General features: G+C 39.5%; 1 protein-coding gene and 1 long non-coding RNA gene across 4 annotated transcripts in view; one reads left to right on the forward strand and one right to left on the reverse strand.

Moving 5' to 3' along the window:
• Window positions 1–23,048, reverse strand: part of LOC122560146 (tyrosine-protein kinase SRK3-like) — a 67,300-nt gene extending 44,252 nt beyond the window's left edge. The window contains exons 1-2 of one of the 2 annotated variants that reach the window (XM_043710453.1): window positions 21,971–23,048; window positions 7,146–7,202 (exon numbers count right to left, since the gene is read on the reverse strand). In XM_043710453.1, coding sequence (XP_043566388.1) covers window positions 7,146–7,202; window positions 21,971–22,341 — 428 coding nt within the window. In that variant the 5' untranslated portion in view covers window positions 22,342–23,048. The remainder of the gene's footprint in view (window positions 1–7,145; window positions 7,203–21,970) is intronic. The other variant, XM_043710454.1, reaches the window with a different exon arrangement.
• LOC122560149 overlaps window positions 1–27,819 on the forward strand; it is a 199,581-nt gene that overhangs the window by 22,344 nt on the left and 149,418 nt on the right. The window lies entirely within an intron of this gene.

The following is a 27,819-nucleotide window of genomic DNA, read 5'->3' on the forward strand; positions in this document are numbered from 1 at the left end:
TTAGCTCTTTCAGCTAATGCCATGCTGGAAGCCATTTGTTAAACCTTAACTGGACACCTTTGGAGAGAAGAGTGTAGAAGATGTCGTAATTTTGCCCATACCGGGATAGTGGTCTTTGCACCTCCTGTCTGACAGCCCTAACTTTGTACTTTTCTTACATACATTATTTGTGGCTGGTGACTGGGTATGGAAGATCTCAGCAGGGCCCAGCTGGGAAAGTCGTGTTGTCAATATTACAGTGCTGGATGATGCCCTATTAGCACTCCAGGTTCAGGAGCTTATTCACCATTCTGAATGGTGTGGGGTGCTGAACAGTGGCCACTTAATTGGGCTGCCTATTCCAAAATTTCACTCAGAGGGCATCCAATAGCCTTTCTGAGCTCCTGGCCTGCATTTCTGCCCATTATTGTAATCAAGAATGACAATTCTACCCTTTGTCTCTGAGCCAGTAGGTCATGGGTTTAAATCCTACTCCCGATATTGAGCTAAACTGTCAATACTGAGGAGTACTGGATTGTTTAAGATGCTGTCTTTTGAAAGTAATGTAAAGCTGGGGTCCTGCCTGCTAATTTTGATGTCCATAGCATTTAGAAAAGAAATCCAAAACTTGACCTAAGCCAACAATTTAATTTTTGGTTACAGTATTGCAGGAAGTCATTCTGTCTATTATATCCATACCAGCTCTCTGCAAAAGCGCTCTCATCTGATCTCACAGTCTTGCTTTTTCCCTTTAGTCACATAAGTTTTTTTCTTAAGATAAATGTTCAATTCTTCTTTGAATCTATAATTGAATCTACCTTCACAATACTGTGTGTTCCAGACTCTCACCATTTACTGCATTAAAATAAACGGTTTTCTTCATGTCTCCATTAATCCTTTTGCCAGTGAACTTAAATCAGTGCCCTCAAGTCTTGATCTTGCAACACAAACAATTCCCCTGGTCTACTCTGCTGAGGCCCCTCTGATGTTATCATATTTCCTTTTAATTCTTTTTTCCCTGAGGAGAACAGACAAGCTTTTCCAATCCATGTGTCTGAAGTTCGTCATCCCTGGAATTATTTTCATGAATCTTTTCTGCCTTCTCTTTAATGCCTTTTCATCCTTCCTAAATTGTGGTGCCCAGAATTGTAGAAAAGAAATCTTGCCGGAGCTAAACCAATGTTTTAACTTGTCACTTGCCTCAATTTGTGCATAAATATGCTGTTACAATCAGTTAAAGAACAAGTTTGACTGCATTTCAAAGCACCTCAATAAGTTTTTTTTTTACAGACATGACAAGACATTATATAAATACAATGTTTCCCTTGGTAACCTTAGTACCTTCATGTCATGCATAGTACAACGAGATGCATATTAAAATTCCATTTACTCCCAGTATTTGGGAAGGGGAGAATTCCTCTTATTGATACATATCAAGATATAACAATGAATTGGATTGCTCTGCTAAAGTTTATTTCACATTAAAAAAGTTAAGAGATGGAAGAGAGAAACACCTTTCATTCTTCACCCTCTCAAACATTTTTTGCATGTTTCTATCGTTACTCATAAAAAAGGATCAGCCAGTTTTTTCACATACTTGGAAGATTAAACATGGCCTTTCTCTGATCCATGGTAAAATACCACTGAACTAGCATTCCAGAGACCCACGATAATACTGATGGCATGGGTTCAAATGCCTCCACTGCAGCTGTTGGAATTTAAATTCAACTAATAATCTCAGTCATGGTGATCAAAATAACTATCCGCCATTATTGCAAAACCCTTTCTAATATCCTCTATGGGAGTAAATCTGCCATGCTTACTTGGTCTGTCCTGCTAATGCCTCCAGGTTCACAACAATATGGGTGATTCTTAACTATGCTCGGTGACTACTTTCTAAGCCTCTTTGTTCAAGATCAATTAGGGATGGGCAACAAATGCAGGTATTTTCTGTTATATTTTCATTCCATGAAAGAAAAAATAAAGTAAAAATCTGCTGCTACAATACCCATTTCAGGCCTGGTATCATGGTTGCATCTCAAGCCATCTGTAAATGGAGGCTCGAGAAGAGATTGTTGTCTTAAGAGGGTGTCTACAGCACAAGTCACTCTCAATAGCACCACCCTTCTCAATGTTTGGTGTCTTTGAATGAGGGAGCCCACAGATAATTGCACAGGTTTGTTTGTTATGCTCCAAGAGTAGTGTGCTTCTTGTAGCAAGGTTAATACCAGCATCATCAAAATGAAGCCTTCAAAGAGATATTAATTCCCCAGTTAATGGCCCCAATTGACAGCAGGGCAAGCATTCTTAAACAAGAGAGGAGGCATAAGATGGTGAGGCCTCCATTTTACACACTACTATCTGACTAAATGCAACCCACTATCAGACTTGCAATGGGCGTTAAATTCAACCTATTATCTCATGTGAATCAGTGATACTCACACTCTAATTTTCTATGCAGAGAACATTTGTAAATATTGGGATAATCCTATCTGTAGATATTAATAAACTACTGGCAACTCCCCCAAGCACTGACCTGTTGTCAAAAACCTTTGTAGATCATGTCACATTCCCAACAATTTTCATAAGTACTGATGCCTCCCATAAATCAGTTAAATACTGAGAAATTTGAAGGTACCTCTGATAAACAAAGAAATCATAAGACCCCATTGTAAATATGGGAATACTCATGTGGATCCACTTGCAAGGTGTAAAATATTCCTAAGAACTTTGTTGGGAAGCTATTGCGTATATTGTCATGATTTCAGGAAATCCTTAAAAAATGAAGATACATTTTCAGAACATTTCCTGGAAAACTGATTCATTATCCCACAAACATTGTAAACATCAGTACACTTCTGGAGAGCTCTGCAAAAATTGATAAATTACAAGAGACCCTTATTCCTAAATTCTGAGAAAAAGCATCAAAGTTTTCTCATTTATAGTATACCCAAATTATGCTGGTTTCTGGAACTTAAAGGAACTTATGCACAAATTCTCCTGCACATCTTAACTGTCACAGAAAATAAACAGCCGAAAAGCATCACAAATTAACTCCACTACTTGTGTGAGTTAGCTGCTGTCTTCTGTCGATACATTACTATAATAAATATAGGAAGTTCACTTCAACTGAATTATAGAGTCATAGAGTACTGAAACATAGAGCATTGAAACAGACCCCTTCAGTCCAACTTGTCCATATCGGTCATGTTTCCCAAACTGAATTAGTCCCACTTGTCTATAATTGGCCTATATCCTTCTAAATCTTTTCTATTCATGAACTTATCCAAATGTCTTTTAAATGATGTAACTGTATTTGCATCGACCACTTCCTCAGGCAGTTCATTCCACATACAAACCATCCTGGGTGGAAAAAGTTGCATGTGAATGACCTGATATTAACAAAAATGGTACTATATCATTCACTGAGAAGCTCTTGAAAATTCTGGACAAAGAGTCAATAGCCGAAAGGAGAATCTATCCTCCAAATGACTTTTGCCACTTTGGTTTGTTCAGATTTTATGAAGAGAAAATGTGCTGACAATTATTGCACTGCTTTTGTTACATAGACCACTTCTCTCCTCAGCAGTAGGTGGCCTATAGACGACACCTTCTGACTTTTTTTCTTCATCCATACTGTTTCTGATCTGAGCCAAAATCCTCACTCATGACTTTCCTCATGAAGGCTACCTCCACCCCTTTCTATCCACTTTATTTATACATGTTAAAAATAAAGTAACTTGGAATATTTAGTTTTCAGCTTTGCTCACAAAGCAATCACATCTCCGGAATGGATATCAGATCAAAACTATTTATCACCATTTGTGCTAATTAAACTTGCTATGAACACTTATACATTCAGATAAAGCACCTTTGCTGTTAATCTTTTACTGTTTGTCCTTGATGTGACATTATTCAATGTTGCACTGTTATTATTTAACACGGACAGTAAAATTGGGCTTTGTAGCAATATTGATGTCTGTATTGAGAGTCCAGAGGTGCTAAAAGTTGTGGACATGTGTAACCACAATAGCTGCAGAATGGCTGGTGGAAAACTTCTGAAATCCACTAAGGGACACTGCAAGTGGCCTTGCAGGACTTTCTGGAACAGCTTTGATCCTTCACACCACAGGTTTGAATATCACACCTTATGTGGCAGCAACAGACTGGGCTCGAAGGATGTCAGGCATCAACTGGGGGGACTGACAGTGGAATGGTGGGAAGGCTTTCTTTCAATCATTTGCCGACGAGGTGATCCCTTGATGTCCTTGAAAAGGTGGTGGTGAGCTGCCTTCGTGAACCACTTCAGTCCATTTGTTGTCGGTCATGAGAGCCATTAGTACAGAAATTATCTGAATAACTGGATAGACATAGAAGGGCACATAGATACATAGCGCGCTGGGAGGTTAGTGTTGAGTGACACTTGGTTAAGGCTTTAAGGATTAAAATAAAGCATATTGAGTGGACGTTTAATTCAGAAATACACATTCATTCAGGGTATATGGGTATTGCTGCCTGGGCCAGCATTTATTATGCATCCCTAACCTAGATATTCTCCAGGTCTTGCTACATTTGGACAGGGATTGTTCTAGTATCTGACGTGTCGTGAGTTTTGCTGAACACTGTGGAACTATCAGTGAACATCCCAATCTTTAACTGCTGGAGGGAAGGTCATTAATGAAGCAGCTGAAGATGGTTGGGTCTAGGACACCACCCTGAAGAACTCCTGCAGAGATACCCTGGAACTAAGATGAGAACATAGGGAATATAGGAGCCATTAGCTATACGAAGAGAAATGACCACGATAATGCGTATAAAAATAGAAAATTGTCAATGTAACAGAGATTTACTTGTTACATAGCACTAGCTTGACTAGCCTTACAATGGAAAGTATTTATCACAATTGTGACTGGTCCAAGCTTCTAAAGAGACGTCGATACAGTGATCCTCTTGTATGGTTTATGGTCATGGGACAAATGGTACACAAACTTTCATTTGTTGTACAATTTCTATCAAGCTTTATCTCCAGATGCATAGGCCAAAATAAAACCTTTGCCTTATTTGAACCTGCAACCTTCTCCATTTTGAGTCCCATTTGAAGCTTTATGATAATTGGAATTGCAAACAAGGTGAGCTATTGATTACCAGGAGGTTGGATGATCAGACATACCAAGAATGGGAGTAACTTTATCTATCACTATAGGCAGGTTGTTCGTCTTGCAACCAGCTGAACTACCAATTAGATCGAAGTTGGAGATGGTAGCATGGAAGAAGAAAAAGGAGAGTGTGCTGTATCCAAAACTACCATGTAGATTCTGTTAAATCAGCACCTCCAAAGGTAGATCAAGAACCATTGTGTGAGAAAGGCAGAATCACTACAAAACAGGACTGGTAAACAGCCGTGGAAATAAGGAGAAGTCACACATGGCGGTGGTTGCTGAGATTATTGACATTTTTATTGTCTGGAAAGTCTTTAATGTTTGGAAACAATACATTTAGTTGGAAGCCTGTCAGAGGATAAACTAAATTTTGCTTGAATAACAGAACAAAATTCTGGAACAAAAGGGTTAGAATCCTGGGAAACTATTGGATGCACAAAAAAATCTGGTGGGATACAGAAACAGGGGTGAGGGAAAGGTTAGAAGTTACCTTGGGAGTACCACCGAGTCTAGAATGCTGTGAAAAAGACAAAAAATAGGAAAATGTGTCCTTGTGATGTGTCAATGTTGGTGTTTAGTCTCAGTGTTAGATGCTAGTAAACATGAATGGATGTGAAGTGTGTCTGAGCAAAGTTGTATTAACTTTATGCAAGTTAAAAGCAGCAACTAGACAATTATATAACAAAAATGAGAGATTGGGTGATGAGAAAGCATTGCTTACTTTGTTTGGTGGTAGAAGCATTCTAGGTTGGATACTAAATAAAAACAGAAAGAACTGAGGATGCAGTAAATCAGAGACAAAAATAGAAATGGTTGGAAAAGCTCAGCAGGTCTGGCAACATCTGTGGAGAGAAATCAGAGTTAATGTTTTGGGTTGAGTGACTCTTCTCAGGTGTTCTCCACAGATGCTGCCAGCCCTGCTGAGCTTCTCCAGCAGTTTCTATTTTTGTTTCTAGGTTAGATCCAGATTGTGGAGACTTTGGACAATCCTCTCCATGAAACAGAACAGTAGATAATCCATAGAAACAGAAAGTCAAAGCAGTCTTATCAAACAAAGTTTAAGCAGTTGAAGGAAAAGTACAGACAGTTGGAATTATAACTGGGATACCAGATTTGACAGGACAGAGAATCTCCTGCAGACAGGAAAAGGTGAATGAAGAGCAGGATGATGCAGAAATGTAGAACAGATCAGTGGTCTGGGAAAATGCAGTTCCTGATGCTTTATTATGCAAACACATCAAGGAAAGAGGGAAAAAAGGCAAGAGACATTTGGTTGTAGCAGAGGTGGAACAAAGCTGTGCAGGAAAGGCTCAGAATTTGCAGTCTCTAAGTATGTTACCAGGGACGACATTTATTATGTAACAGAATCATTAGTAGTTTTACTGGTAAGTTATGGCAAAAGAGAGTGTCAATTGTGTGTTGATACCAAGTGGGAAAAAAGAAAGCTTTCTTTCCAAGACAGATAAAAAAGGCATTGGAATGTTAGAAAAGGAATCTGTAATCCCATCCACTTCCAATAGACTGGAAATCTAGTTTTAGGAATAGGGAAACTGACACAAGGATAAGAGCTTTATGGCCACTTTCCTGATTGATCAAAAGGTGGAGACCCACAGTTTTAAAGAGAGAAGAGAATAGGTTGTTGCTGTCGACCCTTCATGAGGGGAATCACTCTGCCCTGACAAAGGATAAGAAGAAGGGCTTAAGGTACCTGGGGAATGAGATGAAAACTTGGGTTTAAGGGGCTGTGCATTTCAGAAGTAGGAACATTTATCAACAAGTTCATAATATTTGCCAGAGACTGACTGTGAAAAGCTGCTGCTGAATCTCTAATACTGTGTTGAAACAGTTTTTTTGTTCTATTCTTGAGTGAAAGAGATAGACTGGACAAATAGCCTTTGGAATTGAGTGGATTGCAGGCCAGTGTCTATATCGCTTAAAAATGGTTTAGCATTATGTGGCCTGTTTTGTAATCATCTTAAAGCAGTTTGCTATTTAGTTGTTATTTACCTTCCCCGAATGCATCTGCTCTTCTTAGAACAGCAAAATACTGCAGATGCTGTAAAGCTGGAATAAAAACAGAAAATGCTCAATGTTTTCTGAAATAGTGTTATTTCAGACTTAAAACAAGTGATAGGAAAGGCAAGATTTGTGAACTGTGGACGACAGGAGAAATTGTGCATCTAGCCAAGAGGAAAGGGGAAGCATACATAAGGTCGAGGCAGCTAAGAACAGAACAGGCCTTGGAGGAATATTGGGAGAGTAGGACCAATCTTAAACTAGGAATCATGCGGCTAAAAGTCATAATGAAATAACTTTAGCAAGCAGAATTAAGGAGAATCCTAAGGCCTTTTATTCATATATAAGAAGCAAGAGGATAACTAGAGAAAGGGTTGGTCCACTAAAGGATACGGAAAGAAGGAAGATTGTGTGTCGAACCTGAGAAAATGGGTGAGATTCTCAATGATTACTTTGCATCAGTGTTCACTGAGGAGAGGGACATGATGAATGCTGAGATTAGAGATAGAAGTGTGTTTACTCTGAATCACGTTGACATAAGGAGGGAGGATGTGTTGATTAGGCTATGGGATATTAAGGTTGACAAATCCTCAGGACCAAAGTGAGGGCTGCAGATGCTGGAGATCAGAGCTGAAAATGTGTTGCTGGAAAAGCGCAGCAGGTCAGGCAACATCCAAGGAACAGGAGAATCGACGTTTCGGGCATAAGCCCTTCTTCAGGAATCCTGAAGAAGGGCTTATGCCCGAAACATCGATTCTCCTGTTCCTTGGATGCTGCCTGACCTGCTGCGCTTTTCCAGCAACACATTTTCAAATCCTCAGGACCGGATGGGATCTATCCCTGGTTGCTGAGGGAAGCAAGAGAGGAAATAGCTGGGACTCTGACAGATATCTTTGTAGCATCCCTAAACACAGATAAAGTGCCGGAGGACTGGAGAGTTGCTGATGTTGTCCCCCTGTTCAAGATGGGTCGTAGGGATATTCCGGGTAACTACAGACCAGTGAGCCTGACGTCAGTGGAGGGAAAGTTGCTGGAGAAGGTACTGAGGGATAGGATCTATTTATATTTGCAAGAGAATGGGCTTATCAGTGATAGACAACATGGTTTAGTGCGGGGGAGATCATGCCTTACCAACTTATTAGAGTTTTTTGAGGAAGTGACCAAGTTGATAGATCAAGGAAGGGCTGTGGATGTCATATACATGGACTTTAGCAAGGCATTTGATAAGATTCCCCATGGTAGTCTAATGGAGAAGGTGAAGTCACATAGTGTGCAGGGTGTTCTAGCTAGGTGGATAAAGAACTGGTTGAGCAACAGGAGACAGAGCAATAGTTGATGGGAGTTTCTTGAAATGGAGAAAGGAGACTAGGGTTGTTCCACAGGATCAGTGCTGGGGCCACTATTGTTTGTGATATACATAAACAATCTGGAAGAGGGCATTGGTGGTCTGATCAGTAAGTTTTCAGATGACACGAAGATTGGTGGAGTAGCAGAAGGCATAGGGTACTGTCAAAGAATACAGGAGGATATAGATGGACCAGAGAGTTGGGCAGAGAAGTGGAAGATGGAGTTCCAACCAGGCAAATGTGAGGTGATGCATTTTGGAAGGTCTAATTCTAGGGCGAACTATATTGTAAACGAAAGAGCCTTGGGCAAAGTTGATGAGCAGAGAGATTTGGAATTCAGATCCATTGTACCCTGAAGGTGGCTGCACAGGTGGATAGAGTGGTCAAGAAGGCATATGGTATGTTTGCCTTCATCGGACAGGGTGTTGAGTATAAGAGCTGGCAGGTCATGTTAAAATTGTACAAGACTTTGGTTGGGCCGCATTTAGAATACTGTGTATAGTTCTGGTCGCCACATTACCAAAAGGATGTGGACGCTTTGGAGAGGGTGCAGAGAAGGTTTACAAGGATGTTGCCTGGGATGGAAAGTACTAGTTATGGAAGTAGTTTAGGATTGTTTTCATGAGAAAAAAGGAGATTGAGGGGGTACCTGATTGAGGTCTACAAAACCATGAAGGGTTTAGACAGTGTGGATGGAGATAAGCTTTTCCCCAGGGTGAGGGATTCAATAATGAGAGGTCATGGTGTTCAAGGTGAGAGGAGAAAGGTTTAAGGGGGATACATGTGGAAAATACTTTACACAGAGGGTGGTATGTGCCTGGAATGTGTTGCCAGCAGAGGTAGTAGAGGCAGGCACGGTAGATTCATTTAAGGTGTGTCTGGACAGATGCATGAGTAGGCGGGGAGCAGAGGGATACAGATCCTTAGGAATTGGACGATAAGTTTAGACAGTGGATTTTGATTGGCACAGGCTTGCAGGGCTGTATGGCCTGTTCCTGTGCTGTAAATTTTCTTTGTTCTTCGTTCTAAAATATTAACTCTCTTTCTGTCTCTCTACAGAGATGCTTCCAGACCTGCTGAGTTTCTTCTGAATTTTCTGTTTTATTACCTGCTATTCTTTTGTGTGAACAAAAGACACATTCCATGTATGTGATGTTATTGTGTTTGAAATATAACTCAGGATTTAGAATCAAAGGGAATTCAAAATATTCAGAGTATTTAAATGACTTTGCACTGGATTGGGCAGATCTTGGAGTTAAAAACATACTGCAAAGTTTTAGGATTCAGGATTCTGATTCTTACCATAGTCTCGAGATTAATTGATATATTTTAATTTCAGATGTTGCTAAATCAGATTTAGAAACAGATATATTTAAATGATTTGAATTCCAAAGGGGGAGAAAAGGAAACTGAGAAGTTTGGAGAGATTTGATGATTAATCTAAAATCATCCAATAAAGCTACAGGGCTGAGAATCATGACCTAGATTTAAAGATTCAAGTTACTGGGTCAGAGTGACAATGTAACTTTAAAGCTAAAACATATTAACACATTATTTACAGATGGGGCAGTCATTTTTAAATTCCAAACTTCCATAGTAAAGTTGAAGCAGCTGCAATTCAAATGTGGTTAACACAGAAGGATCACAGTAGTTCAGAGAGCCCTGAGACCCACAGACTGCTAGCATGAAATGGTTGCTGTGTGTGGCCAACAATGTGTGCTTAAATAGATTACCTTGAACATTGTTTGGTCCCAGACAATGATTTTAAAAACTAGTTTAAGCCAGGTCACAGAATCTGCAGGCACTAAACTCCCAAAGGAAAGGAATTGCTTTCGTTGAAGCAAAGGAGACAGAGAGGCACATGTCCCTCTGGAACCTTACCCTTTCCTGTTTCTCAGTTGGAGACCCAAACAGTTTAACATCTGATGAGAAGGGAAGGCCACTGCAGTGGATACGGTCTCCGTGTCTGGTTGTTGAGGGCAGTCTTGCATGAACCTTTTAATTGTGAGTTTTAGTGTGAATGAAGTGGAAGAATGAATGATATGTGAAACAGCAGTAACTAACAATTATGTGTTATGAAGGTGTAGAGGTGTACTGTACGTTTAAGAGAGTTGAAAAGCTAGCAGAACTACCTGACACAGTAAAGTGTTCTAAACAAGGTAACAATGTAACATTTGGAGAAAAACAGCTAGAGTGGCTGGCTTGCCTGGAGACAAAAACAAATTCAAATTTGGTCAATCAGTTTAAATTATGCCCCAAGATACCAAACTCCAATCAAGTTTGAATTTAGTATTTTGACAATATTAAAATCAATGAAACGATCTGATGTTTTGAGGTATAAATATCAGACATTTTGAACAGTTATCCAGAGCAGCAAAGAGAACTGTCAAGCGACCAACAAATACAGGCTGCCTGCAGAACAACTCTCTCAGAAGGTACCTTTACCTGTCAGCAACTTGTGAAACAGAATCCCTAAGAAGAAGAAAAGAAGACAGAGGGAAAATCTACAGAGGACACTCGGCAAGCTGACTGGTTTTGAAACGTGATTTTTTTTTGTAACTCGTAATCGGGATTTTTTTATTGGACCATTATTGTTCAGTGGAAGGTAAATGATAGATTTAGAGAAAGGAGTTGTAAATAGTTGTTAGTTAATTATTCTCTGTTAGACTTTAAAAAAAGTTGTTAACTTTTACTTTAAATAGTGACTTTTGGGATAGTTCTTTGCCTCTTGAATTTTAACAGATTATAGCACGTGGTGAATCTTTTCTGTATTGCTGGTTTAAATTAGCACATGGTTTTCCCTCGTGTCGTAACATATGGAACAATCTAAGTCTAAGCATGTGTATCCTTTACATCAGTTCTGAAAATATATCAATATATTCTAAACAATTACATAACACTTTTATAATCTGAATGTACACAATGAAATATCCAGCAATTATACTAAAATCTGAAAGTTGGATGTCAGGAAAGGGACAATGCCACTATTGTTTGTTCATCTTTTGTATAGTTTTCTTTCTTAATTGAAGTGTAATTTCTCCTGTCAGTATTGCTACATGTGTTTAGGGTGGAGATACAGAAATGGGCACAAATAAAATAATTCAACAATTGTAATTTTGAGGTAAACCTGTCAATTTAAATTAAGGAAGAAGGTTCAAGATTGGTACTGGAGAATAATACTATGGAAGCAAATGGAGTTAAAGGTTGATCGGTCCCAGGACCTGATTGGTTACATCTTAGGATATTCAAGGAAGTAGCAGCGGAGATAGTGGATGTACTGGTAGTAGGTTTTCATGAATTCTTAACAGATGAATGGAACACTGCCAATGTAACACACTCATTCAAAAAGGGAGAGAACAAAAGAAAAGCAATGACAGGCCAATTATCTTAACGCCTGTCATTAGTAATATGTTAGAGTCTATTATCAAAGAGAATTTAGAAACACAAAAATATAATTAAGCAGAGTCAGCATGGCTTCATGAGTAGAAAATCATACCTGACAAATGTTTTAGAAAGTTTTATGGAAGTAACAAGCTGGATAGATAAAGTGGAAGCAGTAGATGTAATATATTTGGATATCCGAATGGCATTCAGTAAGATACCACGTGAATCTATTTAATAAAATAAGAACACATAGTTTTTGGGGTAGTGTTTTAGCATGGATAGGGCATTGACTATCTAATAGAAGACAGAGAATTGGGATATGGGAGGCAATTTCAGATTGGCAACCTACAATCATGGAGTCCCACGGAGGTCAGTACTGTGAGGCCACATTCTTTGCAATTTACATTGACTTCAATGAGGAAAATGAATATACTATTGCCAAGTTTGCAGATGACACAGAGCAAGTGGGAAGGCAAGTGGTGAGAATGACAACTTTACAGAGGGATATAGACAGGTTGAGTAACTAGACAAAAATGATGGAAACACATGTAGGAGAATGACAAGTTATGCACTTCAGCAGAGAGAACAGAAGAGCTGAATATTATTTAAATTGAGAAAGACTGTAGAAAGTCCTTGTGCATGATTGCAAAATGTTCAGCAGGTAATGGAGAAGGCAAAAGGAATTAATGCCTTTACTTCAAAGAGAATGGAGTATAAATATTGGGAAGTCTTGCTAAAACTATCCAAAGCACTAGTTAGAATGAATCTAGAATATAATGATATAAAACAAAGAACTCCAGATGCCAGAAATCTGAAACAAAATCAGAATTTCTGGAGAAACACAGCAGGTCTGGCAACATCTGTTCAGAGAAAGCAGAATGAATGTTTTGGGTTCAGTGATCCTTCATCAGGGTACAGTGATAATTTAAATGCATAAATTTAAATTTGTGGGCGGCATGGTGGCACAGTGGTTAGCACTGCTGCCTCACAGCGCCTGAGACCCGGGTTCAATTCCCGACTCAAGCGACTGACTGTGTGGAGTTTGCACGTTCTCCCCGTGTCTGCGTGGGTTTCCTCCGGGTGCTCCGGTTTCCTCCCACACTCCAAAAGATGTGCAGGTCAGGTGAATCGGCCATGCTAAATTGCCCGTAGTGTTAGGTAAGGGGTAAATGTAGGGGTATGGGTGGGTTGCGCTTCGGCGGGTCGGTGTGGACTTGTTGGGCAGAAGGGCCTGTTTCCACACTGTAATCTAATCTAATCTAATCTGTAGAATACAACTATTAGTTTTGGTCTCTTTATCTAAAGGAAATATATACTAGCATTGGAGGGAGGCAAGTGAAGGTTGACTAGAGTTATCTTAGGTATGGAGGGATTTTCCTATGAGGAGACCTTATTGAAACAGACAAGATTCTTAACAGGGTGGGTGCTGAAAGGTTGTTTTCCCTTTGTGGGTGAGTCTAGGAGCAGACACCATAATCTCAAACTCAGATTGCTCGTTGAGAACAGAGATGAGGAGGACTTTCTTCTCTCAGAGCACAGTGATTGCAGAATGCTTTAGTACAGTGATTGGGTTGTTCATTATGTTCAACGTTGAGGCAAACACATTTCTATTAGTAAGGGATCGATTGCCGTCAGGAAAATGGAGTTGAGGCTTATCAAATCAGCCATGATCTCATTGAATGGTGGAGCAGATTTGATGGGCTGAATGGCGTACTTATGGTCTGACATTTTATGGACTTAAGATGATTGAGAAAAATAAATGAACATTCAAATCCTAACAAAAAAGTAACTTGTTGCAAACATCATTCAACTTAGCTGGACAGGCTTCCTAATACAAGTAGGGCTATTAGTTTGAGGATGAAATTACATAAAAGAAGCACATTCATTTGTACTTTCTTTACATACTGAAACTCCTTTCACAGTGTTGAAAGGTATAAGCAAGGAACAGCAATTTAAACTGGTTATTCAATATCAAAAACATTGAAAGATACAACAAAAAAAGTGAATGATTTATACACTTAACAAACAATTAATATCCAATATTAGTAGTTCAATGCAGAGTGATTGCAGAATGCTTTAGTACAGTGACTGAGTTGTTTGTTATGTTCAACGTTGAGGCAAACACATTTCTATTAGTAAGGGATCGATTGCCGTCAGGAAAATGGAGTTGAGGCTTATCAAATCAGCCATGATCTCATTGAATGGTGGAGCAGATTTGATGGGCTGAATGGCCTACTTATTAAATGTTGGAAACACCAATTTAAAGTTGAAATGTGGAAATTAATCTTTTAATGGCAAGGTAGGAGACAGCTTTAACTCCCGCTCTGTTTGCCACACATTTCTCAGGCATGTTCCATCGCATACCCAGAAATAATGACACAGAAGTAAACATTAAATTCAAGACAGATGACAACATCTTCAACTTGCAAAGCTTTAAGCTCACACTCCTAAGTGAATGCTTGACTGAAGCTGAGTGCTCTTGTATCAGACTTGAGGATATACAGCTGCTTACTGATCACTTTATCGTAGTTTCAGAACACTTTGGTCTAACAATAAGACCAAATTGCTACTTTTGTAATTTTTGTACCTGGCCAGGTACTTCAAGGCCCCACAGTCATCATCAATAATGCATCCATCTGTACAGAGAGGAGATTTTCCTATCTTGGCAGTATCCAATAACATTCTGCTGGATGGCAAAAATCAAGAATTGCCTGACAAAAGCAAGTTCATTGCTTGGCAAGCTTACTCACAGACTTTGGAAAGAACGTGGAGTTTGTCAGAGAACAAAGATCAACACCTACCATGCAAGCTTCCTGCAACATCTCTTCATAGTGCAAGACTTGAACGATTTAGTGCATCATATAAAAGCAACAGGAAGCATTCCATCTTCAATGTCTTTGCAACGTCAGATGGCAAAACAACGTTTGTAACACTGAGGATCTTGTAAATTAGGAGGAGAAAGCATAGGCTCATCAGAGCTCAACTTCACCGGATAGATCTTGTGGTTTGTATTGAAGATTAAACACAAATATCAAAGAACTACAGATGCTAGAAATCAGAAACATTCTGAAAAAGGGTCCATGGACCAAAACCATAACTCTGATTTCTCTCTACAGATGCTGCCAGACCATCAATTTTGGTTTTTGTTGTATTGAAGAATCCTGCAGATCAATGGCAGCATTCTACTACCAATTGAGCGTATTGATGTCCCAAACTTAAATGTAAAGATATTCTGACAGCCAAGCTTGTTTGCAAGCTACCCAAATACGTATAATTAAACAAACTTGGACAGACGTGAATGGGAAAATATGTCATCAAATGCTTTCAACATTTGAGGAAGACAGAATCAAATGTCTTCAGGACAAGCAAATGTAGCAGAATGCCAAAGACAAGAATCATCACTAACAATGGCTTCATAGGCAGTATTTGCAATCAATTATTCAAATCAGAGACTTGACCTAATGTCACACATCAGTAGACATCAACATAGTCTGAGACCAGTAGTCTCTTTCGCTGTATACACAACCAGCAAAACAACAGGAGAATCGATCATAACGATTGCTAGGGTATGAGGGGCAATTGACACATTCAAGGAATTAAAGTAAGCAGTTATTGATAAAAATTGAAGATTGGGTGGTTATAGTGATTTTCAAGGAAACAGAAGAGGTGATGCCCAAGAAAACTACTAACATAAAGGCCAGGAAGGAAGGTCATTGCGAAGTCACAATTGGAAAGTAGTTGAATTTCTGCATGTGAGTAGCAGCATGCATTCAAATGAAGAATGTCATGGTTTTCTATAACATACAACTACCAACAAGTTGAAAAAATTAACTGCAAATTCCATAAGATCAGGTTGTTAGAAAATGCAAAATTTACTCAAATGAACTGTATTCAAATGAACTCAAATGAACTCAAATGATCTGTATGAACAGATTTGAAACACAAATTGGGAAATTGGATAAAACTTTATGTAACTCCTGACTTGTGAATGCAGAATTGTGACATGGTGCCCAAAGTCAGAAGCTGACTCAATCATTAACATCAGATGTCCTAATTTTAATCAGTTAAAAAATCAAATGAATACTGCAAGAAAAAGGGGAATTGATTATATAAACTCTGACTAGGTTTTTTTTTTAATTCTTTGTGATGTTGTAAAATACACACATGGTGAAAAATAAAACTTGAGTTCAACTGATTGATTCTGTAGTCATGGTAGAGTGGTTAAGATGATGGACTTGAAAACAACTGGGGTTTTCTTATTCAAATCCTGCTGACTACTGTGGAGGTTGGAGGGCAGATAGGAAGGGAGCTTTTATCCCTCCTATTGGTTGAAGGCCAATCACAGGCGGTTTAGAGGGTACGTCAACAAAAATGTTGGGACAGCACTTTGGTTCAGTGGTTATCACTGTTGCCTCACAGCACCAGGGATTTGGGTTTGATTCCAGCCTCAGGAGACTTTCTATGTGGAGTTTCCCCACTTGCCCTGTGTTTATGTGGGTATGCTCGCTCAGTCCAAAGATGTGCACTTTAGGTGGATTGGACATGCTAAATTGTCCTCTAGTGTCCATGGATGTGTAGGTTAGGTGGATTAGCCATGATGAATGCAGAGTTACAGGGATAGGGTGGGGATGCTGGGCCTGGGTGGGTTGCTTTTTGGATGGTCGATGCAGACTCAAATGAATTCTTTCAGCACTGTAGGGATTCTATAACTTCAATGAAATAACTTACTTTTCTGGCAAACTAAAGGAATACAGTGAATTTTTTTAAAAAATTGTTAATTTCCATTACTTTTATTCTTATTCCCAGCACTTAATCATGTGTATTTATGTATTATTAAAAACCTTACAAATAACTTTCCACATTTAAGATCGCAATCATTTCATTTTATTATTATATGTATGAATGCAGCATGTGATACTGGATTGTATTTCCTGGGATTTAAAATTAATTTCAAGTGACATTGCTATCAGGTAGGCAGACAGACAGACACACACAAACAAACAAACAGAACAAGTTATTCATACAGTGATCAATGTCAACAGCATTAAAAAGGAGGTCATCTGGCCATCATCACATCGCAGTTCGTGAAAGCTTGCCACATGCAGATTAGGTGCCACTTTCACACAAAAGAATTACAAGGACTATCATTGTAGTTATTGATACAGTGAAAGACAACAACACAATCAGATATCATTAATTTTCACACCTAATCTGTATTAGTCAATGCATTGAGTTTGGGAGTTAGGATGTCATGTTGTGCTGTATAGGATATTAGTTCAGAATACTTTTGGAACAGTGTGTTCAAGTCTGGTCTCTCTCTTATAAGAACGATGCTAAACTTGAAAGGATTCTGAAAAGGGATGTTGCTGAAGCTGGATAGTTTAAACTGTAGGGAGAGGCTGAAAAGACTGGGACTATTTTCACTGGAGTGTCAGAGGCTGAGGGTGACCTCACAGAGGTTTATAAATTATGAGGGGCATGGTTAGGATAAATAGCCAATGTCTTTTTCCTGGTGTAGGGAAGTCTAAAAGTAGAGGGCATAGGTTTAAGGTGAGAGGTGAAAGATTTAAAAGGGATCTGATGGGCAACATTTTCATGCAGTGGGTGGTGTGTGTATAGAATAAGCTGCCAGAGGAGGTGGTGGATGCTGGTACAATTACAACCTTTAAAAGGAATCTATATGGATATATGAATAGGAAGGGTTTAGAGGGAAATGGGCTAAGGGCTGGCAAATGGGACTAGATTAATTTAGGGTATCCGGTCGGCAAGGACAAGTTGGACCAAAGGGTCGGTTTCCATGCTGTACAACTCCATGACTTTATAAAAGATCCTAGGACAGTCGAATTGTTAGTTTCTGAGCAGATCTGTGGGGCTAACTTACTGAAACAAATTCTGTATTTATTTTTCATCTACCCAATTCAGATTCTTTTTCATTTAGGCATGTTTATAGAGGAGAAAACTGTTTTGCTTATTTTGAAAAATAATTCTTTAGCAGCTTATTTGATGTTGTGTACATCTAACAATCACAATTCTAGAAATCTGCCTTAACGTTCATATAGGAGGAGAAAGTGAGGACTGCAGATGCTGGAGATCAGAGCTGAAAATGTGTTGCTGGAAAAGCGCAGCAGGTCAGGCAGCATCCAGGGAACAGGAGAATCGACGTTTCGGGCATAAGGGCTTATGCCCGAAACGTCGATTAACGTTCATATAGTCTATCATTCTATCATTTAACCTAATAATCCACAAGGCTTGTTCTTTCCTGTTGGAAAGGTTAACTCCACACCTATGTAGAGTTGTATGTCTGCAATGCTAAGGTAGCATTTTTTTCTAAAAAAGAAAGAGAAAGTTTAAGTGAATAAGTGCCCTGGATGACATTTTTTCTTCATAGTCGACACTTTCATTTAAGGTACTGGGATGGGTCAACCAAAAGACTTTCCAATGTGGATCTTGGTTTGAATTCAGTCTAGATCAATGAGATAAAAATCCCCTGGCTAGTGATTTGAAGTATTTGAGCACTTTCAACCGAGATACTGTTGGATTTGGATCTTGACATAAAACAAGCTCACCTAGGATGGCCTGTATATAAAATGAAAAATCCAAAATCAACCTTCTTTGAACACGTGGGTGGCACGGTGGCACAGTGGTTAGCACTGCTGCCTCACAGCGCCTGAGACCCGGGTTCAATTCCCGCCTCAGGCGACTGACTGTGTGGAGTTTGCACATTCTCCCCGTGTCTGCGTGGGTTTCCTCCGGGTGCTCCGGTTTCCTCCCACAGTCCAAAGATGTGCAGGTCAGGTGAATTGACCATGTTAAATTGTCCATAGTGTTAGGTAATGGGTAAATGTAGGGGTATGGGTGGGTTGCGCTTCGGCGGGTCGGTGTGGACTTGTTGGGCCGAAGGGCCTGTTTCCACACTGTAATGTAATCTAATCTAATCTAATAACATTACTTCAAAAAAAATTCAGGTGGTGATAACAGTATTATTCCAAACATTTTATTATGTTGCTAGTATGACTTTACTGTCTCAGTACTGTGGCTTGCTTAGAATCAATTCTGCCAGTCTTCTATCTGACAATCTTCTATTGAACAACTGCAAATACAAATTAATTTTCATATATCTGATACTTGTTTGAGAGACTTTGCAGTGCACACATTGGCTGCTGCATTTGCTTACATCACAGTGACTGTACCTCAAGAGAAGTATGCATTGATATTGTACTTTGATATAGTACTCTGGAATTTACCAATGGATGTAATTGGAATGTTAGATTCAAAGATGTGTCTGATACATTCCTATTCTATCCTTTCTTGTGAATGTACCTAGTCACAAATTAAGCACAAATGAAGGTCGCTTTTCATGGTCCTAGGAAAGAACCAAGTAGACAAAGAATAAACATTCAAATTTGTAGAAGAATTCAGTTTCAACTCATTTAACTATCACTCATGCACATTAGGCACATCATGTTCAAGAAGCTGCAGCTGGGAACACATTTAAATTTCTAAAGTGACATATTTCTTCCATTAAGGAATCTGACGTTGCTACAAATGGAGAATGAAGATCTTTGGTCAAGGGATAGGTTTGAAAGAGCTTTTCAAGGGGAGGACAGGTTAAAAGGTTTCAGGTGAGACTTTCAGGGCTTAGGGGCTTGGCAGCAGAATTTACAGCGACTAATGGTTGATGAGATGTAGATGACAGCGGATATCTTGAGTTGTAGAGTTGGAAAAGGTTATAGATATAGGAAGGGGCAAAGACAAGGAAGGATTTCTAACTGGGCAGGAAAAGGGAGAAGTTAAAATAAAGAACTGCAGATTCTGGAAATCTGATACAAAAACAGAAATTGATGGAGAAACTCAGCATGTATGGCTGCATTTGTGGAGAGCAATGGAGTTAATGTTTCTAGTCCAGTGACCCTTCTTCAGAGTGGTTCTGAAGACTCACTGGATGTAAAACGTTAACTCTGTTTTTGTTAACGGGACAAAACAATTTAATAATTCTTTAGACCATCTTACAGGATGAGATCTTGGCACACTCTACTTACAATGAGTTGTATTTATATAGCATTTTAACATAGTAACAACATCCCAAAGGTTTCACAGGAGCAGTTTTAGAGGTCATTTTTTGCTAAGGTACAAAAAGATGCCAGGTCAAACATTGATCCAAGAGGCATGTTACCCACATTTATACCCAGAGCAACCAGTTGGTAAAACTAGGCAGACACTTAGATCAGCAAAAGTTTGGGGGAGCTAAAAACCAAACTAACAAACCACTTAAGTAAACAAAGAGACTTTGATAATGCAAATAAAAGCTCAATATCTATTGAGACACACACACAGATACTGAAAAACATATAGGCTTCTACGTATTTACACTGTAGCCTTTCCCAAAATTTCATAGTATATTCCTCATTCCGTTAATGTGGTGGTTGTAGAAATTTGAACATCTAATATGATTCCAAAGCTGTGAATCAGTAAATAATATCAAAGAATATCATTGAATGTAACTCATTCTATTGTAATGACTGTGCCAATTACACACAGAATAAACCAGAAAGGAATACACAGCATCATATTATAATGTGTACACTGCCTCTTGTAATGTGCATTTCTTCCAGCATATAAGTTGTGGAAAGTGTATAACAGTGATCAAGAACAATCAGGATGATAATAATCTCCTTCAGATTAAATTTGCAATTGTCAATACTGAAATATTATTCATGCTTAGGCATAAAAATTATTTTGAAAATTACCTTTATGTGTTTGGGAGGGGTGGGGGGTGTTGCTGAGGCTGAAGGTTCATCTCAGGCACCCAATATTCTTGCACCAGCCCTGTTTAGGTCCTAACATTGACTTTTTGAACTTGTGTCCAGATATTGCACATCTCTGACCAAACGCTGAAGGAAATTTCAGACTACAGTACATTCCCAGGGTCTACAGGGGAAACCCATGCACAAAACACAGAAATCTAGTATGCAATGCAGCAGGTTCTCAGGAAGGCAAATGCAATGCTATTCCTTATTTCAAAGGGTTGGGTAGAAGACAGGGGAGTCTCATTACTGTACAAGGTGCTGATGACACCACATATAGAGTACTGTGAGCAGTTTTGGGAAAGATATACAGTAGAACTTCGATTATCTGAATTTCGGACTATCCGAACAAGATTTAAAGGTTCTTTAAAAATGGCATTAGGCAACTCAGCATTCAGTTATCAATTAAACAGCATTATGGCGTGCATTGCCAGATAACCAAGAAATGTTTGATAATCGGCACTCATAAATTACAGTTTGATTATGATAGATCAGTTATCCATTAAACGGCGTTATAGTGTGCATTGCTGGATAACAGAGAAATGTTCAGATAACCAGCGCTCATAAATTACCGCTTGTTTCCGGTTACCTGAACGATCAATTATCCGAACAAAATACTCCCTGCTCGTCTCATTTAGATAATTGACGTCCTAATTTTGTTGGAGTCAGTTTAGAGAAAGTTCACTAGGATGAGCCCTGATATGGATGGATTGTTTTACGAGCAAAGGCTAAACAGGTTGGGACTGTACTCACCTGAGTTTAGAAGAAGGAGAGATGATCTCATTGAAATATACAGGGTTCTTAAGGGTAAATGCTGAGATGATGTTTCCCCACATGGGAGAGTCTAAGAGTAGAGTGCATAGTTCAGAATAAGAGGATGCTGCCTGACCTGCTGTGCTTTTCCAGCACCACTCTAATCTAGATTCTGGTTTCCAGCATCTGCAGTCCTTGTTTTTACCCAGAATAAGAGGGTGCCGATTTAACACTGAGAAAAGGAGGAATTTATTTTGCAAACTTCTTACTACAGGGAGCTGAGAGGGCAGAGTCATTGTGTATTTTTAAGGCTGAGATAGATTCTTGATCAATAGGGGAGTTAAGGGTTATGGGGAAAAGGTAGGAAAATGGACTTAAGGAATATCAGATCAGTCATGATCATACTGAATGGCCTTTTCCTGATGGCCTTATATGAATGCAAGTTTATCTTTCTGCCTGGTTTATTTTACTAACATGTACACAAGAGAAAACCGGGACACGTGGGAGATTTGCCAATAAAATTACTTACGGTTCATTTGCAAAGTTCTCAACGATTTTCACGTAGTTGGTGGGAACCAAACCCTCGGCGGAACCGGCGGCTTTCTGTGCAAACAGATAGTCCCCTTCATCTCGGAGGACTCTCAGTTTCTCGCCCTGTTTCAGGGACAGCTCTTCTGGCGACCTGGCCTGGAAATCGTACAGTGCGGCGTAGACAAGTCCTGGTTTGCGAGGCGCCACTGGGGTTGGGTTTAAGGCGGACACTTTGGAGTCCACCAAGGGACCCGAGATAACAGCAACCTGACGCCGAGCTGGAGGGGAGGTCGCGGGCGGAGGTTCGGGCCAAAGGCGGTCCCAGAGCACCCGCAGACACGGGAGGCAGCTCCGCAAGGTCTTTTCCATCACAATCCGTCAGCAGCTTTTCCAGATGCACTTCTCCAGTTCCATGCAATTGCTCTGAAATGTTTTGTTGGGGCTTGAAAGAGAGAGAGGGCAGAGAACCCACTCATCCAGACGCGGTGCTTTCACCTTGGACTAAAACTACATTGAAGTACATTTGCTGGGTTTTTAGGGGGATGGTTTACTTCCTGCAGGTACATTTCAGGTGGAACCAGTTTTCAAATGTCAGCGACAAGTATGCGGAAACCGCTCCAATCACTGCAAATCAGGTTCACTCTCAAACTGTATCCCTTAGCACTGACATTAACTTGCCGCAGATTTAAAAAAATACACGTTTTGGGGTGGCTGTAATATAAAGCTCCAAATTCAGGGCCAATGGAAGTAGAAATAACAGTGGATGCCTTCAGCAGACCGAAAGTAAAACAGAATACAGTACATGAGGGAAGAGCTGAAATTTCCTTTAAGAAATACTCAAGCATCTCCCCTCAGTATTGAGATCCGTCTGCTTTTCTGTCGGGGTTTTGCAGCATTTTCCCACTTTATTAATTCTTCAAGCTGCCCTTTCGACCTGCGTATCCTCTACCTTTTAATCTATTCACGCTGTGTCTTTCATTCTTTGATTCCCGTCATTGTGTTACGTGCTGCTGTGACACATTCAGATCGCTTAATCTGAACTATCAACATCCTTTCTCCCCCAGCAGTTCATCCCTCCCCACCCACCGTTGGATAAATGCTGCAGCTCCGATGAAGAGTCATCGACCCTCCAAACTTTGGCTTGCTTTCTCTCCAAGGACGCTGCCCGACCCACTGATCTCCAGCTGGTTTTGTTTTCAGACACGACCACTGTCAGTTCAGCTTCCCTTTTGCTCTGCATTTAGAAGTCATTCGTTTCTTTTCCTTGTATATCAACTCCAGCAAGCTCAAAACATCTACTGCTTGCTCCTTAAATGATGCTATCTGGAATGCATAACAGTTCTAATGAAGTTTTTAAAAAATCACACAACACCAGGTTATAGTGCAACTGGTTTATTTGTAAGCATTGGCTTTTGAAGAACTGCTCCTTCATCAGGTGGTTGTGAAGGTTAAGATCATGCTCACAGAATTAATAGCCAAAGGAGTCCAGTGTCATGGAGATGTGATGCAGTAATTAATTTTAGGATTAAAATTTTTCACTTTTTAGAATGGGATATGCTGGTTTCTGTTCTTGACATGTAAATCCCAGAATATCCATTAAATTACATTCTCAAGATAGCTCAGCTTTTTAATAGGTATGAAGTCTGTCTGTGTCCCAATGCTATGTCAAACTGACAAACCCTCTGTATAGTTTTACAGTCTCACCACCGTACCATGCCTCAGAGCATTCTTGCATGTAGTGTGTGACATTGACCATGTTGGCCAAGTCACGAGTACTCACTGCATGCATGGTGGGAGGTGTCCCCACGTGTAATGGTGTTACCAGTGTCGATACTTTAACATGTCTTGCAGCAGCTGCTGTGGCAGGGTTGTATGGTGTTATTAACCTGAAGTCTGGGCAGTTTGCTACAAATCATGATCTGTTTAAGGTTTAGCAGTTGTTAAAAGGCAAGAAATGGAGGCACAGGGATGTTCTTGATGAGGTGTTCTAATGAAAGTTCTAATGAAGTTCTAAAGAAAGTTCCCATAGCTAAACATGATTTGATTACAACACAAGTTAATATCATTACTCCTTATAAAGGTAAACATGTTTGTTTATCTGTAAAGAAATGTTACTCAAAAAAACCTAACTGGTGGTTTTCAATGAAACTCAATACACATATAAAGGTAGAGCCCAAGAAAATACTGAATTGTTTTTAACACAAGTACAGACCTAAATCCAGATCCTGGGTATATTTGAAAGTTCAGTTAACATTAGCAGTTAAGGCAAATTCATTCTTGTTTTTAAAAATGTTGCGGGTTGTATTGACTGCTTTGGGGAATTTATCACACTATCAAAAATGTGAGCAGCATTTTCAAAACAGGTTATTGGACATAAGTTAACCCGAAGCCTTTTCAACAAAATGGAACATTAGCCAAGCAGGGAAAAGCCACAAAGAAGAGCAGACCAATTATAACAATGTAAAGTTTACACAACATGACATAGGAATGTGCTCCACTGAATGCTGTCTTCAGTAGTTCTGAGCAAGAGTCATATCAAACTCAAAATTTTAACTCTTTCTGTCTCCACGGGTGCTTCCAGACCTGCTGAGTTTCTTCAACACTTCCTATTTTGATGTCCTCTTTGTTTTTTATATTTGTAGTCTACTTATTTCCATAAATAAAAATAGAAGTTATAGCATGAGAATAAGTCCTTTGGTTCAAACAAGCTCTATTAGCACAAAAAAACATAAATCATCTTTGCACATCTTGTTCCCATAACCTATTGTAGCCTTATCGGTGGCCACTGTGCCACCGTGGTTAGCACTGCTGCCTCACAGTGCCAGAGACCTGGGTTCAATTCCCACCTCAGGCAACTGTCTGTGTGGAGTTTGCACATTGTCTGTGTGGGTTTCCTCTGGGTACTCTGGTTTCCTCCCACAGTCCAAAAATGGGCAGGTTAGGTGAATTGGCCATGCTAAATTGCCCGTAGTGTTAGGTGAAGGGGTAAATGTAGGGGAATGGGTCTGGGTGGGTTGCTCTTCAGAGGGTCAGTATGGACTTGTCGGGCCGAAGGGCCTGTTTCCACACTAAGTAATCTAATCCACATATCTAATCTAATCTTGAATGTTGATTTAGTTTCTTTCTCAACAACTGACTCTGGGTGAGAATTCCACAGTATCCCCAGCAGATGGAGGGACAGGTAGCACGAGGAGGCAGGGAAGCTGCAGAAGGACTTGGGCAGGCTAGGACAGTGGGTAAAGGAATGGCCGATAGAAGACATTGTGAGAAAGTGTGAGGTTATGCAAAGTAGGAAGAGGAGGTATAGATCATTTTCTAAATGGGGAAAAGCTTCGGAAATCTGAAGCATAAAGGGATATCTCTTAAGGCTAACGTTAGGTTTAGTTAACAGTTGGGAAAGTAAATGCAATGTTAGCACTCATTTTGAGAAGGCCAGAATACAAGAGCAGAGATCTACTGCTGAGATTGTAAAAGATTCTGGTCAGACACATATAGAATAATGTGACAGTTTTCAGCCTTTATTTAAGGAAGAGTGTGCTGGCTTCAAAGGGTCCCAGATGGGGTTTACAAGAATGATCCCAGGGAAGAAGGGCTTGTCATATGAGCAGTTGAGGACTTCGAGTCTGTTGTCAGTGGGAATTTAGAAGGATGAAGGGGGATTTTGTTGAAATTTACAGAATATTGAGAAACCTGAATACAGTGGACTTGGAGATGATGTTTCCACTAGTAGGATAGACTAGGACCTGAGGACACCTCCTCTTAGTGAGGGGGCAACTTTTCAGAAACAGAGACGAGGAGGAATTTCTTAGATAGAGTGTGATGAATCTGTGGAACTCATTACTGCAGAAGGCTGTAGAAGCCAAGTCACTGAGGATATTTAAGATAGAGACAGATAATTCAGATAATAAATCAATTAACACAGAAATGCCACACAAATTCATCATGTACTTTCACACAAATATCAACAGGAATTTCTATTTTCAGAATTAAATTTGGATTACTATTCCTCAAAATACTAATTTAAACAAATAACGGAAATCAAAAAAATGACATACTGTTAAATTTGCATTTTATTATTTTAGAATACATATCATTGCCCAAAGGCTCAGATCTTATGTGTTCCATGATCTTTGTCTTCATCACCTCTGACTTTAAAAAGTTACTGGTAGGTGTTAAGTACAATGTGTTAATTACCTTTTATGCAGAATAGCATTATGCCTCCTTCAATCCAAAAAGGCTTAAAATTTCTTTAGAAATAGCATACTGAAGCTGGGCTGTAACAATGTAGCAGTCATAATTATTTACATGATTTATTTCAACAATCTCAGTTGCTTTTTAATTCTATCTTTATAACTTTCTTTGTTACAAATAACTTAGTTCCACACCCAAATATCATTTTAATTTATCTCTGCACTGATGGTGGAATCAGCCAGTACAGGCATGTCTCTCCTGTTGCAAAAAATGGTATGAATAATGCCACCTTGGAAAAACTAGTCTAAATTAATGCATGACTTCATTCAGGGATACAGTTGAAGAGCATTACTCATTCCACATGTCCTAAAACAGAGAAGGATTAAGGCTTGACCAGAATGGTAATTATGAGATGATAATTTGATTGCAATGTAAATCAAAACTTGTAACGTGAATTTTAAAAAATAATTCACATCAAATACTGAAGACTCTGAAATGTCTAACTGCAGCAGCAAGCTCAAGCAAAGCACAATTATTTATGGTTGTTAAGAAGGCATACAGTGTATTAGCTTTAATTGGTAGAGGGATTGAGTGTCAGAACTATGAGGTCATGTTGCAGCTGTACAAAGCTCTGGTGTGGCCGCACTTGGAGTGTTGCGTACTGTTCTGATCGTCGCATTATAGGACAGATATGGAACCATAAGAAAGATTACAGAGATAATTTACCAGGATGTTGCCTGGTATGGAGGATAGTGTTATGAGGAAAGGTTGAAGGATTTGAGGCTATTTTCATTAGAGGTGACTTAAGCAGGTTAAGCAGGTGACTTAATAGAGGCATACAAGATGATCAGAGGATTAGATAGGGCGGACAGTGAGAGCCTTTTTCCTCAGATAGTGATGGCTAGCGTGAGGGGACATAGCATTAAATTGAGGGGTGATAGATATAATACAGATGTCAGAGGTAGGTTCTTTACTCAGTAGTAGGGGCGTGGAATGTCCTGCCTGCAACAATAGTGGACTTGCCAACATTAAGGGCATTTAAATGGTCATTGGATAAAATATGGATGATAATGGTATAGTGTCGATTAGATGGGGTTTAGATTGCTTTCACAGATCGGCACAACATCAAGGGCCGAAGGGCCTTGTAATGTTCTATGTTCTTTGGTGCCAGCACAGTAGCATTTGAGACATTTCCAGAACTAGCTTAAAGTGCAAAGGGCAAAAAGGTTTTCATCTTGAAATTTTCCAAAAGGATTACGATATCTGTTTCAGAATTAATATTATTGGTGACTTAAGCAGGTTAAGCAGGTGACTTAATAGAGGCATACAAGATGATCAGAGGATAGTAGTGGGAAGTTGCGTGTGGAGGCTGAAGAGATTGGGGAGACACTGAATGAATACTTTTCGTCAGTATTCAATCAGGAACAGGACATTGTTGTCAATGTGACTACTGAGTCACAATTAAGTGGAATGGATGGCTTTGAGATATGTAGAGAAGAGGTGTTGGAAATTCTGGAAAGGGTGAAAATAGATAAGTCCCCCTGGGCCTGATGGCATTTATCCTAGGATTCTCTGGGAAGCAAGGGAGGAGATTGCAGAGCCATTGGCCTTGATTTTTATATCCTCGTTGTCTACAGGAGTAGGGCCAGAAGATTG

This window comes from Chiloscyllium plagiosum, chromosome 20 (assembly GCF_004010195.1).
Source record: "Chiloscyllium plagiosum isolate BGI_BamShark_2017 chromosome 20, ASM401019v2, whole genome shotgun sequence".
Lineage (NCBI taxonomy): Eukaryota > Metazoa > Chordata > Chondrichthyes > Orectolobiformes > Hemiscylliidae > Chiloscyllium > Chiloscyllium plagiosum.